Source organism: Taudactylus pleione, unplaced genomic scaffold (genome assembly GCF_031769625.1).
Source record: "Taudactylus pleione unplaced genomic scaffold, aTauple2 ptg000099l, whole genome shotgun sequence".
NCBI classification, from domain to species: domain Eukaryota; kingdom Metazoa; phylum Chordata; class Amphibia; order Anura; family Myobatrachidae; genus Taudactylus; species Taudactylus pleione.
Genome location: NW_028284501.1, coordinates 2,677,263 through 2,691,164, shown reverse-complemented (window position 1 = coordinate 2,691,164; position 13,902 = coordinate 2,677,263). Strand labels below are relative to the sequence as shown.

General features: G+C 44.1%; 1 protein-coding gene across 1 annotated transcript in view; it reads right to left on the bottom strand.

The window, feature by feature from the left end:
• PDLIM4 (PDZ and LIM domain 4) overlaps window positions 1–13,902 on the bottom strand; it is a 214,283-nt gene that overhangs the window by 25,149 nt on the left and 175,232 nt on the right. Inside the window, exons 5-6 of the mRNA XM_088470386.1 lie at window positions 8,732–8,928; window positions 4,299–4,456 (exon numbers count right to left, since the gene is read on the bottom strand). Of these exons, the coding sequence (XP_088326512.1) occupies window positions 4,299–4,456; window positions 8,732–8,928 (355 nt within the window). The remainder of the gene's footprint in view (window positions 1–4,298; window positions 4,457–8,731; window positions 8,929–13,902) is intronic.

The window sequence follows — 13,902 nt, the reverse complement described above, 5'->3', positions numbered from 1 at the left end:
GTGTAGAAGCAGGATAGCTGTATGGCCTGGAGGGCCCAGCAGACAGCGATGCTTGAACCCAGGGTACTTGGGTCGCTTAGAAGCCAGTGAGCAGAGTACACGCAGCATGTACAGATTATAACTGGAAGTCTGGATGCACAGAAAGCAAGTTGCATAACCAAAAGTTCCACATGAAAACTCTATAGCTGACAGGGCGGCAACAGTCCAGGAAGTTCAAATAGGATCAGCTGCCAATCAGGCAACACTAGGAGGAAACGTGAAATCCGCTGACGTCTGGGTATCCTAGCAACCGGCAACCTATGCTGGGCATACACGGCCAGATAAAATGCTTGTCAGACCGACAGACATTTTATCTGGCCGGCTGCCAGCCGCAGATGTTGCCGGCATACACTGTGAGATTTCTCTCACAGTGTATTCGGCAGACATCTGCGCTCCGCCCCCGGGGGAGGAGACATTTCCCTGTTCCTTCTGTAAGAAGGAACACAGGAAATGTCTGTCTGTCGGCTGCGGCTGGGCATACACTGCCCGATGCGGCCAACAGTTTACAGGGAAATATCGCATCGGACGGGCATGCTGGACAATCCGGCATGCCCGACCGAGCAATATTTAACCCTCGGTCGCCCCCCCACACGCTACAATTATCGGGGCGATCCGCCAATATCAGGCTGATCGCCCCGATAATTGTAGCGTTTATGGCCAGCACTAGAAGCATGATCAGGAGCAGGAGGAATACTGGCAGGAGACAAGTCCTAGACTGGACTTGTAACATAAACATAAGCTGAAAATCTAACTGGGCACATCTGGAACTCTCTCTCTATCCCTCAGAATCTCCACTTCTCTCCAAAGCTTTAAATACTCTCTCAACCCACTTCTTTAATAATGCCTTCCAGCTCTTATGTTAACCCACTGCTTTATACTTCTCACTCCAGGACCGGATTAAGGACTTATGTGGCCCCTAGACTGAAAAGTTTTGTGGGCCCTAGAGATCCATAAATAGGAATGTTATCTTTATACAGGCAAACTCATTACAATTTTTGAATGTACAGTCATTTCTAGGTATTACTCATTCCCCGTTGTATTTTTAAATTCTGATATGTTTTATAGCATATTATATAGCATACCTCCCAACATGACCTTCTCCAGGAGGGACACAATGCTCTGATCCTGGACTTCCCTGGTAAGAGGCGGGGCTGCAGCGCAGTTCAAAAGTCAAATAGGGGAGTCACACCAACTGTCATTTCACACGCTGCCCAACATCACTGGCTGGGACTCACTGGCAGTTGGTGTGACTCCCCTATTTGACTTTTGAACTGTACTGCAGCCCCACCCCTGGAGCCTCCACCAATCATAAATTACCAGGGAAGTCCAGGACCAGAGCATTGTGTCCCTCCTGGAGAGGGTCATGTTGGGAGGTATGATATAGCAGTGTTTACACTTACGTGCTATAGCGCTTCCTTTACACGCTATAATTAGTGAGGGATTTAGTTGTGAAAAATGAGTGGCCCCAATGACGTGCTGTGATCTGTCAGCCAATAACAGTCCTGCAGTGTCTCCCCATCCAAACGGCGCCCTGTCACTATCGGTGTGAGTGCATGTAACTCCCTGTCACTATCTGTATGTGTGAGACTCCCTGTCACTATCAGTATGTGTGAGAACCCCTGTCACTATCAGTGAGATTCGCTGTGTGAGACCTCCTGTCACTATCAGTATGTGTGAGACCCCCTGTCACTATCAGTCATTGTATGTAAGACTCCCTTTCATTATCAGTATGTGTGAGACCCCCTGCCACTATCAGTCATTGTATGTAAGACTCCCTGTCACTATCAGTATTTGTGAAACCCCCTGTCGGCAGCAGCGATGCTAACATATGCTAATGCTGTAGGAGGCTTCTGAGGAGAAAAGACACCTCCAGTATTGCAGTTCCGAGTGCCGCGTCCCAAGACACAGCATCAGATCTTCTGGAACACCTTTGGCCATCTTATGCTGGCCATACACGCTGCAATTATCGGGACGATCCGCCCGATATCGGCGGATCGCCGCGATAATTGTAGCGTGGGGGGGGGCGACCGAGGGTTAAATATTGCTCGGTCGGGCATGCTGGATTGTCCAGCATGCCCGTCCGATGCGATATTTACCCGGTAACTGTCGGCCGCATCGGGCAGTGTATGCCCAGCGCGGCCGACAGACAGACATTTCTTGAAGGAACAGGGAAATGTCTCTTCCCCCGGAGGCGGAGCGCAGATGTTGGGCTATACACTGTGAGATTTCTCTCACAGTGTATGCCGCGGACATCTGCGGCTGGCAGCCGGCCAGATAAAATGTCTGTCGGTCTGACAGACATTTTATCTTGCCGTGTATGCCCAGCATTAGTAACCCTGAAATTACTCAGATTGCCCCTCCATTTTATATATCTACAGTATATTATTTTTTATAATTTTTTTTAAGTTGGGCATTTGTGTATAAGCGATTCACTTCATACATTTAGCCTCCTCCATCCCAACATTTTGTAACATATGCCATTCAGTGACACCATCCCTTCTACGTCATTTTGAATGCCACCAGAAGCCACCTGAGCAGTAATGTAATATTAGTACAAGGCTTCTTGGACCCACCCATAGCCCAGCACACAGCAGCGTGGACAGTAGGGAAGTATTATGGATTGAGGAGAGGGGCAATCTCCCTGATTTGGACAAAATTATTGGTTCTTAACTATCGGTGGTCGGGGGTCATCCCTACCCCTCCCCTTTAGACTGTAAGCTCTTACCAGCAGGGCCCTCCTCCCTCTTGTACTTTCCCAACCTCACATATACCATCATGTCCTCCCTACTGCCAACAATGGCACGAAACCAGTTCAGCCACTACTGCTTTTGTGCGTATCATTATGACTGCATGTTCAGCAGTGGTTATAGCTGTAGCTTGTATTCTATGTTATGCCATGTTTTGTACTAAAAGTCTCATGCATTTTTTTTTGCATTGCTTCTGTTTATGTACTATGTAAAACACTGCAGGCCCCTTGTGGCACCATATAAATAAAGGATAAATAAATAAAAGAGAATACTAATACATTAACAATATATTTCTGGAAATAAAGAATGGCAAATCACCCCCTGAGCTGCCTAGAACATGCTCAATTCCTCTGTACAAAGCTTAAAGAATTAACATAATATTCTGATAGGTGTATAGAAAATTATTTATTTGTTGATCCTCTGATTTAATTATTATTTTAACTATGTATGATTTAGGCTTACCTGTTTATGAATGTGTGCTGCCTGCCCCTGATCTCTGACTAGTTTTCTGACTCTGAATTTAAGCTGTCTTGTCTGCATGCCCATACGGAGGGATGCCACCCCCCAGGCACTTGTGGCTGCTTGGAGGATACCATTCTCAAGATGCTCCAGGTGTCCAGTTTACAGCCTCCTGCTCCTAGCTCCCTGTTCCCCATAGCACAGAGCATGAGATGTCATATGAAGAGGAGCCAAGAGCAGACAGAGAGGAAGAGAGGAGCCTGTAAGACTAAGGTGAAAGGGAACTGGTGAGAGGAGATGGGCATGCTTTGGATGCTGGAGTAAATGGGGGTTGGAGGTGGGACCCTGCATGGCACTAATATATCCAGGTATGGCCCTGCCTATCTGTCAGGGCTAGCGAGATTGACCACAAACTGGGGGTAACACAGCAATGTCCATCATTCTCTTGGGGTTGGGTATGCAATCCTGGCACTGATTATGCCGGTGGTCAGAATCCCGGCAGCGTAATCCCAATGGTGGAAATCCCAATGCATGTAGGTAAGTATTCTATCCTTTCCCCTAACCCACCTTTCCTGCAGCCTAACCCTAACCCTCCCCTACCGCACCTAACCCTAACCACCCCTGCAGCCTTACCCAAACTCTCCCCTCCTGTAGCCTAACACTCCCCCTAGTGCCTAACCTTAACCCCTAAACCTAACCCTAATGGTCAGCATTGGGATCGCAGCCGTCGGGATTCTGGAGCAGGGATTTTGACTGCTGTCAGGATTCTGGAGCCAGGATTTTGACCGCCGGCATTGTGTGTTCCGGGATGTCGACTACATCCCCTCTCTTGTATGGTTACTGTGGTAAAAACCAGGGTTCCTATTTCTAGTAGACGCTGTGCCCCAGGCACTGGTGGCATAGTAAGTCCACAGTTTTGGACATTATATTGGTAAATTTTGCAGTGTAAATGTATAGGTGCTTGAGAAAATGTCAGCAGCAGTAGATATTAATACATCTCAATTGCTGGAAAATGAAAAGCATGAGCCGAACAACATAGAGTGCTATACGTACCATTCTCCCCAGCTTCTAACATGCCTTGCAAGTATTTAAATGATCCAGACTGCTTGGGCTGTGACACTGGTTCATCATAATCTTGGAGCATTCTGTACACATCTGACTCCACGTCTATTCCATTTCTGCTCCTTGGCACAGTTCTCTGTGGTTCAGAGCTAATGAGGACAAAGCAAAAACAAATGGTGCTATAAGGCCAAGAAAGAATCCAATTGCTGTAGTTAATATATGGAATACGTGTGTGTATATAATCATATATAATGTGAACGATTAACTTTTGCAATTAACAGTTTATTGGCTACAAAGCTCATTTTCCAATTTATTTTATATGCATTCTTGCCAATTGAGTCCCTCCATATTATTTGTATGAAGCACAACAGGCAAGACAAATATTTTTTGTTGTCTAAAAACGCAAATCTGGTGCAGCCATGTCCACTATGATGCGGTCACACCCTCCGCATCCCTATTACAAACCTAAATCTACATTTGGGACGCAAATGTGTCCAACGTTGAATGATCCTGTTTGCTTGCCTGTCTGCGCATAAACACTTCCACGCACTGGGATCTTTGTGGCGGATTTTACCTAGGGAATGTATAACTGCAGCCCTACCTCCAGTAAAATCTGCCACCAGCAGGGACTGCCTGGCAGTGGCTTCCGCTTGGAAGTGGTCCCTGCTAATCACAGCCGGACAGGAAGTCCCAGGGGAGGTGTTTTCTCCCCCTGGGACTGCAATTAGCGAAGAGAGGGCTTCCAATGGGAAGCCACTCCCCTGCTATTAAGGCAGCCCTATATATGGCTTCTAGGGGCTGCAGCTGATGCAATCCCTAGAAACCTGGGATGCTTGTCAAGTTGTGTGCATGTGCGGTATCGTGATCCTGTGCATGCACAGAGCAGCCAGCAGACCCCCCAGGACCTTACAGGTAAGAGACACCACTGGTTGTTTACATAGGTAAGGGAGATGAACTTTTCTAAATGCAAACTTTTGTAATTTTCATGAATAAATTAGCTGAATTTTAATAATGTGATATGTCAAATAACATTTTTGCTAAACTAAATCCCAAATATGGTAATTTCCTTTATAAATACTATTATTATTATTAACATTTTTTTTACCATGAATTTATATAGCGCTGCCGTTTTTCTATGCGCTTTAGCCAAGCACCCAGATAAGGGCGGCCCGGCTATAGAGGTGCATACAACTCTGAATATGAGAGAACACAGACGTGTCCTCATACACTGTGGCTTCAGTTGCGCTAAACAGACCCTTTTGGCAAGCCTGGTCCTTTGCGACTAGGCCGCTCTGAGAGTCTGTCTTGCTCAAAATGTACGTCTTATTCTCATAATTATAACAACTGGAAGCGACAAAACGATACTGATTAATCAGATGTGCGACACTTCTGCATCTTTGTGCGACTGAGTATGAATATCTATATACAAAGTGCTACGCTGCAGTGACCCCCAGCTGTGCTTCATCTGCGACTTTGTACTATACGTGTGTAAAACTAACTCCTGTGTGATTAAAGTTGCAGCCCAGCATCTTTAGTACACTGAAGTGGTATTGCGCTGCGTCTGCGATGCAAATAAGATGCAAAATGTAAAGAAAAAGGAGGATCTCAGCCGTGCTGGGTGTCTTGCACTGCATGATGTATAGATGCTACGTGTATGAGGTCACATTTTGTTTCATGCACGCAATACGGGTGCAATTATGTCCGACTTGTGTTGAACTCTGCATCTGACCCAAAATCTTTCATTCATTGCCTACAGTGTATTCTACAATTATAAAACATAATATATTTGTATTTGTAGTATTTGTTCTGAACCTATACAGATATTTAATGATCTATTACAAATTCTCCAACAGAGTGAGCCAGGTCCTGGAAAGGTGTCAATTTGGGCTGTTTTAAGTAATAGAGATATTAGGTATCCAGTGAAATCCCCTCCCCCAAACGACTGCAGGGTGATTGACAGGGAGCACTGCAACTGTCGTCACAGACAGAGATCATCAGGTTTGCGAACATCTCTGAATTAGGCCCTCTATTTCTATTTTACAATAATATTTGTAGTCTATAATAAGAAGGGAATAATATATGTACAGCCATGGCCAAAAGTTTTGAGAATGACACAAGTATTGGTTATCACAAAGTTTGCTTCTTCAGTGTTTTTAGACCTTTTTGTCAGATGTTACTATGGTATACTGAAGTAAATTACAGAATTTCATAAGTGTCAAAGGCTTTTATTGACATTTACATTAAGTTTATGCAAAAATGAATATTTACAGAGTTGACCCTTCTTTTTCAAGACCCCTGCAATTCGCCCTGGCATGCTGTCAATCAACTTCTGGGCCACATACTGACTGATGGCCGCCCATTCTTGCCTAGTCAATGCTTTGAGTTTCAGTCAGAATTTGTGGGTTTTTGTTTGTCCATCCTGCTCTTGAGGATTGACCACAAATTCTCAATGGGATTAAGGTCTGGGGAGTTTCCTGGTCATGGACTAAAAATTTAAATGTTTTGTTCCCCGAGCCACTTAGTTATCCCTTTTTCCTTATGGCAAGGTGCTTTGGTACCATTCTTTATTTATGGCTGTGTTCTTAGACAAAATTGTGAGTGATCCCACTCCCTTGGATGAGAAGCAACCCCACACATGAATGGTCTCAGGATGCTTTACTGTTGGCATGACACAGGACGAAGACTTTTGGAGGATGGCCTGGTGTCAAGAAGGGCAGCAAAGAAGTCACTTCTCTCCAGGAAAAACATCAGGGACAGACCGATATTCTGCAAAAGGTACAGGGATTGGACTGCTGAGGACTGGGGTACAGTTATTTTCTCTGATGAATCCCCTTTCAGATTGTTTGGGGCATCTGGAAAAACATTTGTCCAGAGAAGGAAAGGTGAGCGCCACCATCAGTCCTGTGACACCATACTTCTGTCATTCTCAAACTTTTTGGCCATGGCTGTATGTATTATGTGTGTACCCTACATGTATAACGTAATGTGATGTGGAATTTAACAAAATGAAAGGCGTACTTGCTAATATTTTTTACCTCCCCTCTGGGAAATCCTGATGGGAAAGTCAAGGTGCAAGTACAAGGGCCATGGTGATGCAATTAGAGTCACTATAGCCGTGATTCGTGGCACTGTGCCGTGGGACCATGACAATGTGATTCCTAGCAAGGGGGTCTCCTGGACATTACGGCAGAGTAGGTAAGTACTGTATGGTGTAAAAGGTTTCTTTGCCCCTGCATTCTGAAATACATTTTACATTCTGGAATTTACCCTCCAAAATCATTCAATTCTGTAACTCTTCAATTTCACACGAGTACATCAATAAAGGGATTTAACAGGCTCTACAATAATTTAAGAATACCCCATCTGGAGGCTTCCAGTCTGCATTTCCCATTATGGCAACCCTCCAACCTTAGTGAAGGCTACCCTATTACATTAATGAAACATGTAAGTTTAATAGAAGTCAAGAAATGAACTACCAAAAATAACTTTGCTAAGACATTGCAGCAATCTCCTGCCAGCACTCATGTATCTGTTCTGCAATAACTCCAGTACTATTTAGAAAACAGATCACATTTATACTGAGAAATATATACTGGATGCATGTATAAATTACATTTAGTAAACTATATATGGAAGTATCATTGTATAAACACAGTTTACCCTTAAGCTTATATGTATACATTGACTCAGAGCAGATGTATAGAAGATGGATTTCCATTTAATTTAAACAATCTGTACATGTTATTTTTGTTGAATTTTTTTTATGGTTTAATATACTTACAGTCCTTTTGTATTTCAAGCTATTTCCGCTTATCGCAAAAGATTGCCTTCTATAAGACAATCTGCTATGTATTCTATGATGCTTGGGAGGCTTTACCAGGCATTTATTTACTTTTTCTCTCTGTCTCCCCCCTCCCCACTCTCCACTTCTCTCCCACCCTTCCTTTCTCTCTCTTCCCCATCAGACTACTTTCTCTCCACCCGACCAGCCCCTCTCCCCAATGTCTCTCTCTATCACTGCCCCCTTACACTCACCTATGTATCTCTGATACTGGTGGTAGCCAGTGGGCATACCTACTGTTATTACATGCCAATGTAATTACATTGTTTTTATCAGTAGTCGATTTTAATATAGTGACAAAGTAATTTTCCATATTTTACCTTTTTTTTAATTACAAATATTATTTAATATTTTTTGAATGAAGCTGAAGGCCCAATATTAGGATTCCAAGCCCAGTGTGCACTAGTCAGTAAGCTGGCTTACACATTGGACACTTTAACACAAAACTGGTTAGGCCAGGGGTAAGTAAAGTCTATTATGTGCCTAGTATAATTAGCAGAACCACAGCATCACATTTTTGGCTGTGCTGCATTTAAACATAGTGCCAGTAAACAAGATCCACATATTTTCAGTGCGCATGTACCTTGGCGAAGAGGATATATTGATTCTGCCCACATGTGAGGATAGTTGTGATTCTATGGCATTGTTGTTGTTATTAGTGTACAGTCTGGAAGGATTGTTGTACGGTGCATTGAGCATTGGTCGACCATCACTAGGGCTTCCTCGTGGTGACACTGGAGCTGATCGCCTGCTGTTAGCAAATTCAGATGGGAAAATGTCCTAAAAGAAAACACAGAACAGAAAATGTATTATATATATATATATATATATATATACATATATATACAGAGGCAGTAGTAAAACGTTATATAGAACATGATAGTATAGTTTTAGCATGTCTATACGTCTGTACAATATTGAATTTTGAAGCTATGCATTCTTCTCCATTCAATAACCATTTTATAAAGTTGATAACATTATCACTGGCAGCATGTGGGCCTGGTTTATGCCTAGTCATCACCATCATACACCTGCCCACTATCAGGTACAAGCAATACATCTCCTAGCAGATGCATATGCATGTTTCTGCATGAGCTGGTATTGCGCAAACATGCCCTTACTGTACCCGGCGGTGCTTACGTGCCTACTACGCAAACTGGCATAAGTTCAAAACATCAGACAGCTTACGCTGTAACATAATTTTGCTACAAAAACCATTTCGTTGTGGTTATAAAGACAACAGATTTAATTTGTATTCAGCATTTTATTAAAAGTATTTTTTTTTTCATACCAAAGGGAAAAACAAATGTTCACACAATGTTTGTACTTTTCCCCTGTGGCCCTCTGTGATCCATAGACAAATCATAGTGTAAGTTTATTTATAGTAGTAAACAGATATATTTCCTTATAGTTACTGACAAAACATAACATTTAAATGTATATGTGATATATAACAGGTGACGTATATGACTCTATGCATAATATACGATCCTGTATTCAACTGTTCTGCATCAGTGTGAGTGTGCATGTATGTTTTATTAAAATTATACTTTCACTGTGTATGTTTTTTTATTTACGTATTTCTTTAGTTGTGGAACTACAAGTGTCAGCGTGCCCATAATGCCCCGCATGCTGGTATTTGTGGTTCTCCAAATACCAGGATGCAGGGGAGGCTTGCTGGTACTTGTGGTTCTACAAATAAAGACAATATGGAAAATTTAATTTTACACTTTACACTATCAACCCGCCACCCACCGCCTTAGGGTGCCGGGGATAGCCCCGGGCTATCAGTCTAGGCCTGGGGTGCCCTGGAGAGGGGTACCCCTTTATTGGGGGGGTACCCAACTCCCCAGGGATCCCCGGCCTGGACTCACTAGCAGTCTGGGATAATGCTTTGGCCGGGGAAACCGGTGAAAGGTTTTCCCTGGCTGTGGCATTATCCCCCTGCTAGAAAGAGTTCGGTGCTGGTTCTGGAATTTTCAGGGGACCCCTACTCGTTTTGTCCCCTGATTTTCCAGAAGCAGGACCAGCTCAACAAAGCCCTGTGCTGGTTCTTAATATACAGGGGCCCCCTACGCATTTTGGCCCCTGTATTTTTAGAACCAGAACAGGCTTTATAAAGCCCGGGGCTGGTTATGCTTTTGGGGAGGGGGTGCAGGTTTTTTTCTTTTTAAACACACACAGAAGCCATCACGGATCACACTGATCTGTGATGGCTTCTCTAAAACTCGCACCTTTTAATGCTACTCGAATTAAAAGGTGTCAGTTTACATAGTCCTAAACTTGCCTGCACTCGCAAATGCAGTAGCCTCGATCTGAAAAGTTCCCAGGCTATTGAATTTGCGAGTTTCAGTACAAACTCGCACTTTTTAAAAGTGCGAGAAAGTGCGAGTTTGTACTGTTACTAAAACTGACTACCTATTACATTTGGCCCTTGGTGTATGGTATAACAGTACATTCTGAGGAGAGCATATCTCAAAGTTATGGCAACATTTGAGAAATTACAATTTTCTGTACAAGATTTTAAATTATATTAAATAAACTAAACAAATTTTGGCAATAGCCCATTAATAGCATGACACTTTCTGGTATGTGAATTAGAATTGTTTAATGTATTTATTTTTTATATAGTGCACAATATTTTGCATCACTTCACAGAGAGTATTTCAGACATTCACAACAGTCCCTGCCCCAGTGGAGTTTACAATCCCTATTCCCTATGCCCTATGCACACACATAAGTATGGTAATATTTTTGGCAGGAGCCAATTAACCCACAAGAATGTTTTTTGGTTGTAAAGGAAAACCAGAGCAGCTGGAGGAAACCCACACAAACATACGGAGAATATACACTCCATACAGTTAGGGCTGCAGTGGGGATCGAAACCCACGACCTCAGTGCTGTGAGGCAGTAATGCTAACCATTGCACCAAAATAATAATTCAGGTCTATGCCTGTTATCCTCAAACTACTGCATATTACTGGGAACATTTATAATTATATATACACTCAGGGCCGGTGCCATCATTAGGCAGTTGCCTCTACGTGCCGGCCACTGGAGGGCGCTACTCGCCGCCTATAATGACAGACAGTGTTCTACTAATGGTCCTGTGCAAAGTCCGCACGGCAGCCGCAGCAATTGTAAAGCCAGCCACGGCCATTGCTCTGTCAGTGACTGATACAGTGTGCAGTGGCAGTGCTGCCTCCTCACTCCCTGGCCCCCACAGCCGCAGCGTCTGTCACATGTCCGGCCGGGTTCAGTCAGGCTGCCTGCAGTGTAAGCGTCAGCGCTGATGTCACGTGCAGACGCAGGGCTTGCTTTCATTTGTTTGTGAAAGCAAGCCAATGAATCAATCGCCCGCCCCCTAGGCTAGCTCTGTACTTCCCCCTTTGCTCCTCCTCTCTTCCTCTCCAAGACGAAGAGTAGGAACGAGCGCTGCCTGCAGCGGACTGTAATCAGTATGTATTATTATATATAATATATATATAATAACAAGCAATGTACATCAGGCTTGCCTACCCTCCCTACCCTCGGGAGCCTCCCGAAAATCGGGTGCCGCTCCCGCCCCCACCGGAAAAAAGCAAGCCTCCCTGGTGGCCACCCGCAGAGTAAATATAGAGAAACTCCCGCAGCGGGGAAGGGGGGCGGTGACATGATTCGTGCTGAATCGCGTTATCATGGACCCGTCCCCTGCTTCACAATGCCGTTTATTCCGGCATTGTGAAGAGGGGGTGAGGCCACGCGGACGCGGTCACGCCCCCAATACGTCATTATTGTCCAGCCACGCCCCCCGCTGTAAGCAGACATTCAGCTCCCTCCCGGAAGGAGGGAGCTGAATGTCGGCAAGTATGATGTACATGTTGTGTGTATTTGTGTCAGTAAGTGTAATGGCGCTGTAGACAGTATATAATATACTGTCTACAATGCCATTACACTTACTGAAACACAACATACATTTGGGGGGTGGGGGTTGGGAGCAATAGGCTGAAATTCATCCTAGAGCGCCGGGAAACCTTGCACTGACCCTGCATAGACTGGGAAAGGATACACACAAACATAAGCGTAATTACATATACAGTAAATGCTGTGTCTGAAGCTCAGGATGCATCCAGCTCATAAAAAGTAGAATTTGTGCCAGGCGCACTTCAAGCCATACTTGCCAACTCTCCCTCATTGTCAGGGAGACTCCCTGAAATAGTAGCAATCTCCCTGTCTCCCTGAAGAGTCTACCAATCTCCCTCATTTCACCTTACCCCCATTATGACACTGTTATATAAAAGAAAAAGCAGAGATATATACATTCAAATGGGTTCATTAGTATAATTTCCCTGTATTGGTTGTAAGGCACAATGATCCCTATGGCTACATGTATTTTCTGAGAAGTATCAGCGTGTTTTCATCAACAAGTAGATCTTAATAACTGCTTTGGGGCTCATTTACATGTGGATGTTAATCAATTTTATGACACGCCTCTCAGATGTAGCAGTACACGCCCACTTTACCGCATAACTCATGGGGTGCTGCTTTCACAATCTCCCTGAAATGCTTTTTCAAAAGTAGGCAAGTATGCTTCAAGCATAGAAAATGTGTATACTTATGCCACACGATATTGTAGAAATAACATAGAGAGAGCACAGAGATGACATGATATTAGTATTCAAATGCAAATGTAGCATTTTTACATATAAAATACAAATAAAATTAAATATAAAAAACTAATGTTTGTCATTTTAACAGACGGCTCAGACTTCATATACTGTTAGTACATAATTCATTAGCATATAGCTATCACATTAGCATATAGCTATCAGCAGGAGGGGGCAGTACATTTCCAGCAATGATAATCACAGCAGACATGCATTCTGACAGTCCTATCCGTATATCCGTCCATGTCTGATTTAGGTCGCAATTACGTGAACACGCCATTACTGTGCTCAGCCTAAGATTTCCCACACTTTCCATTCACTGTTTCACTGCTCTAGGCATAGGGATATGCAAGGATACATTACACAAATGTTTACAAAGAAACATACAGTATTATATGTATGCATTTTATGTGAGCACTTGCTCTATAGAAATGTGTATCTAAGAGAAAGAAAAAATGTCCATCTATAAATCAGCCCCTAAATGGATACCGGAACAGACAATATATAGCTGCACATATGCAACATTTAAATATCTCCTATCTCCTAATATCTCCTAATATTTAATAGTGCAAAACTGAGGCACAGTACACACCACAGTATGCAGTTGGGAAGCCGGCGGACCTAATCCCGACAGCTGGCTTCACGACTGTCATATCCCAACAAGGGTCTAAAGACAGGCGTCGATATGACGACGCTTGTCATCAGACATATACGCCGGGAGCCCAACGCCCGGCATCCCGATCGAATAGACGCCGAGCGCGGATAGCCGCGCGATAGGGTTCCCGGGGGGTACTTAGGGTTAGGCACCCCCCGGGAGGTTAGGTTTAGGCTAGGGGAAGGGGGTGTTAGGGCTAGGCACCCCCCCGGGGGACTTAGGTTTAGGTGGCGGGGTAGGGGGGGCATAGGTTTAGGCACTTAGAGGGAGGGTAGGTTTAGGCACTGAGGGGGAAGGTAAGGGTTAGGCACCCCTAAGGGAGGATTAGGGTTAGGGGGTACAAATAGGTTAGTCAATACTTACCTTAGGACGATTGGGATTTCCTCCTCTGCCGGGATACCGCTGTCTGGATTCCAAACGCCGGGCATGCGTCCGGCGGTAAATCATACCGAT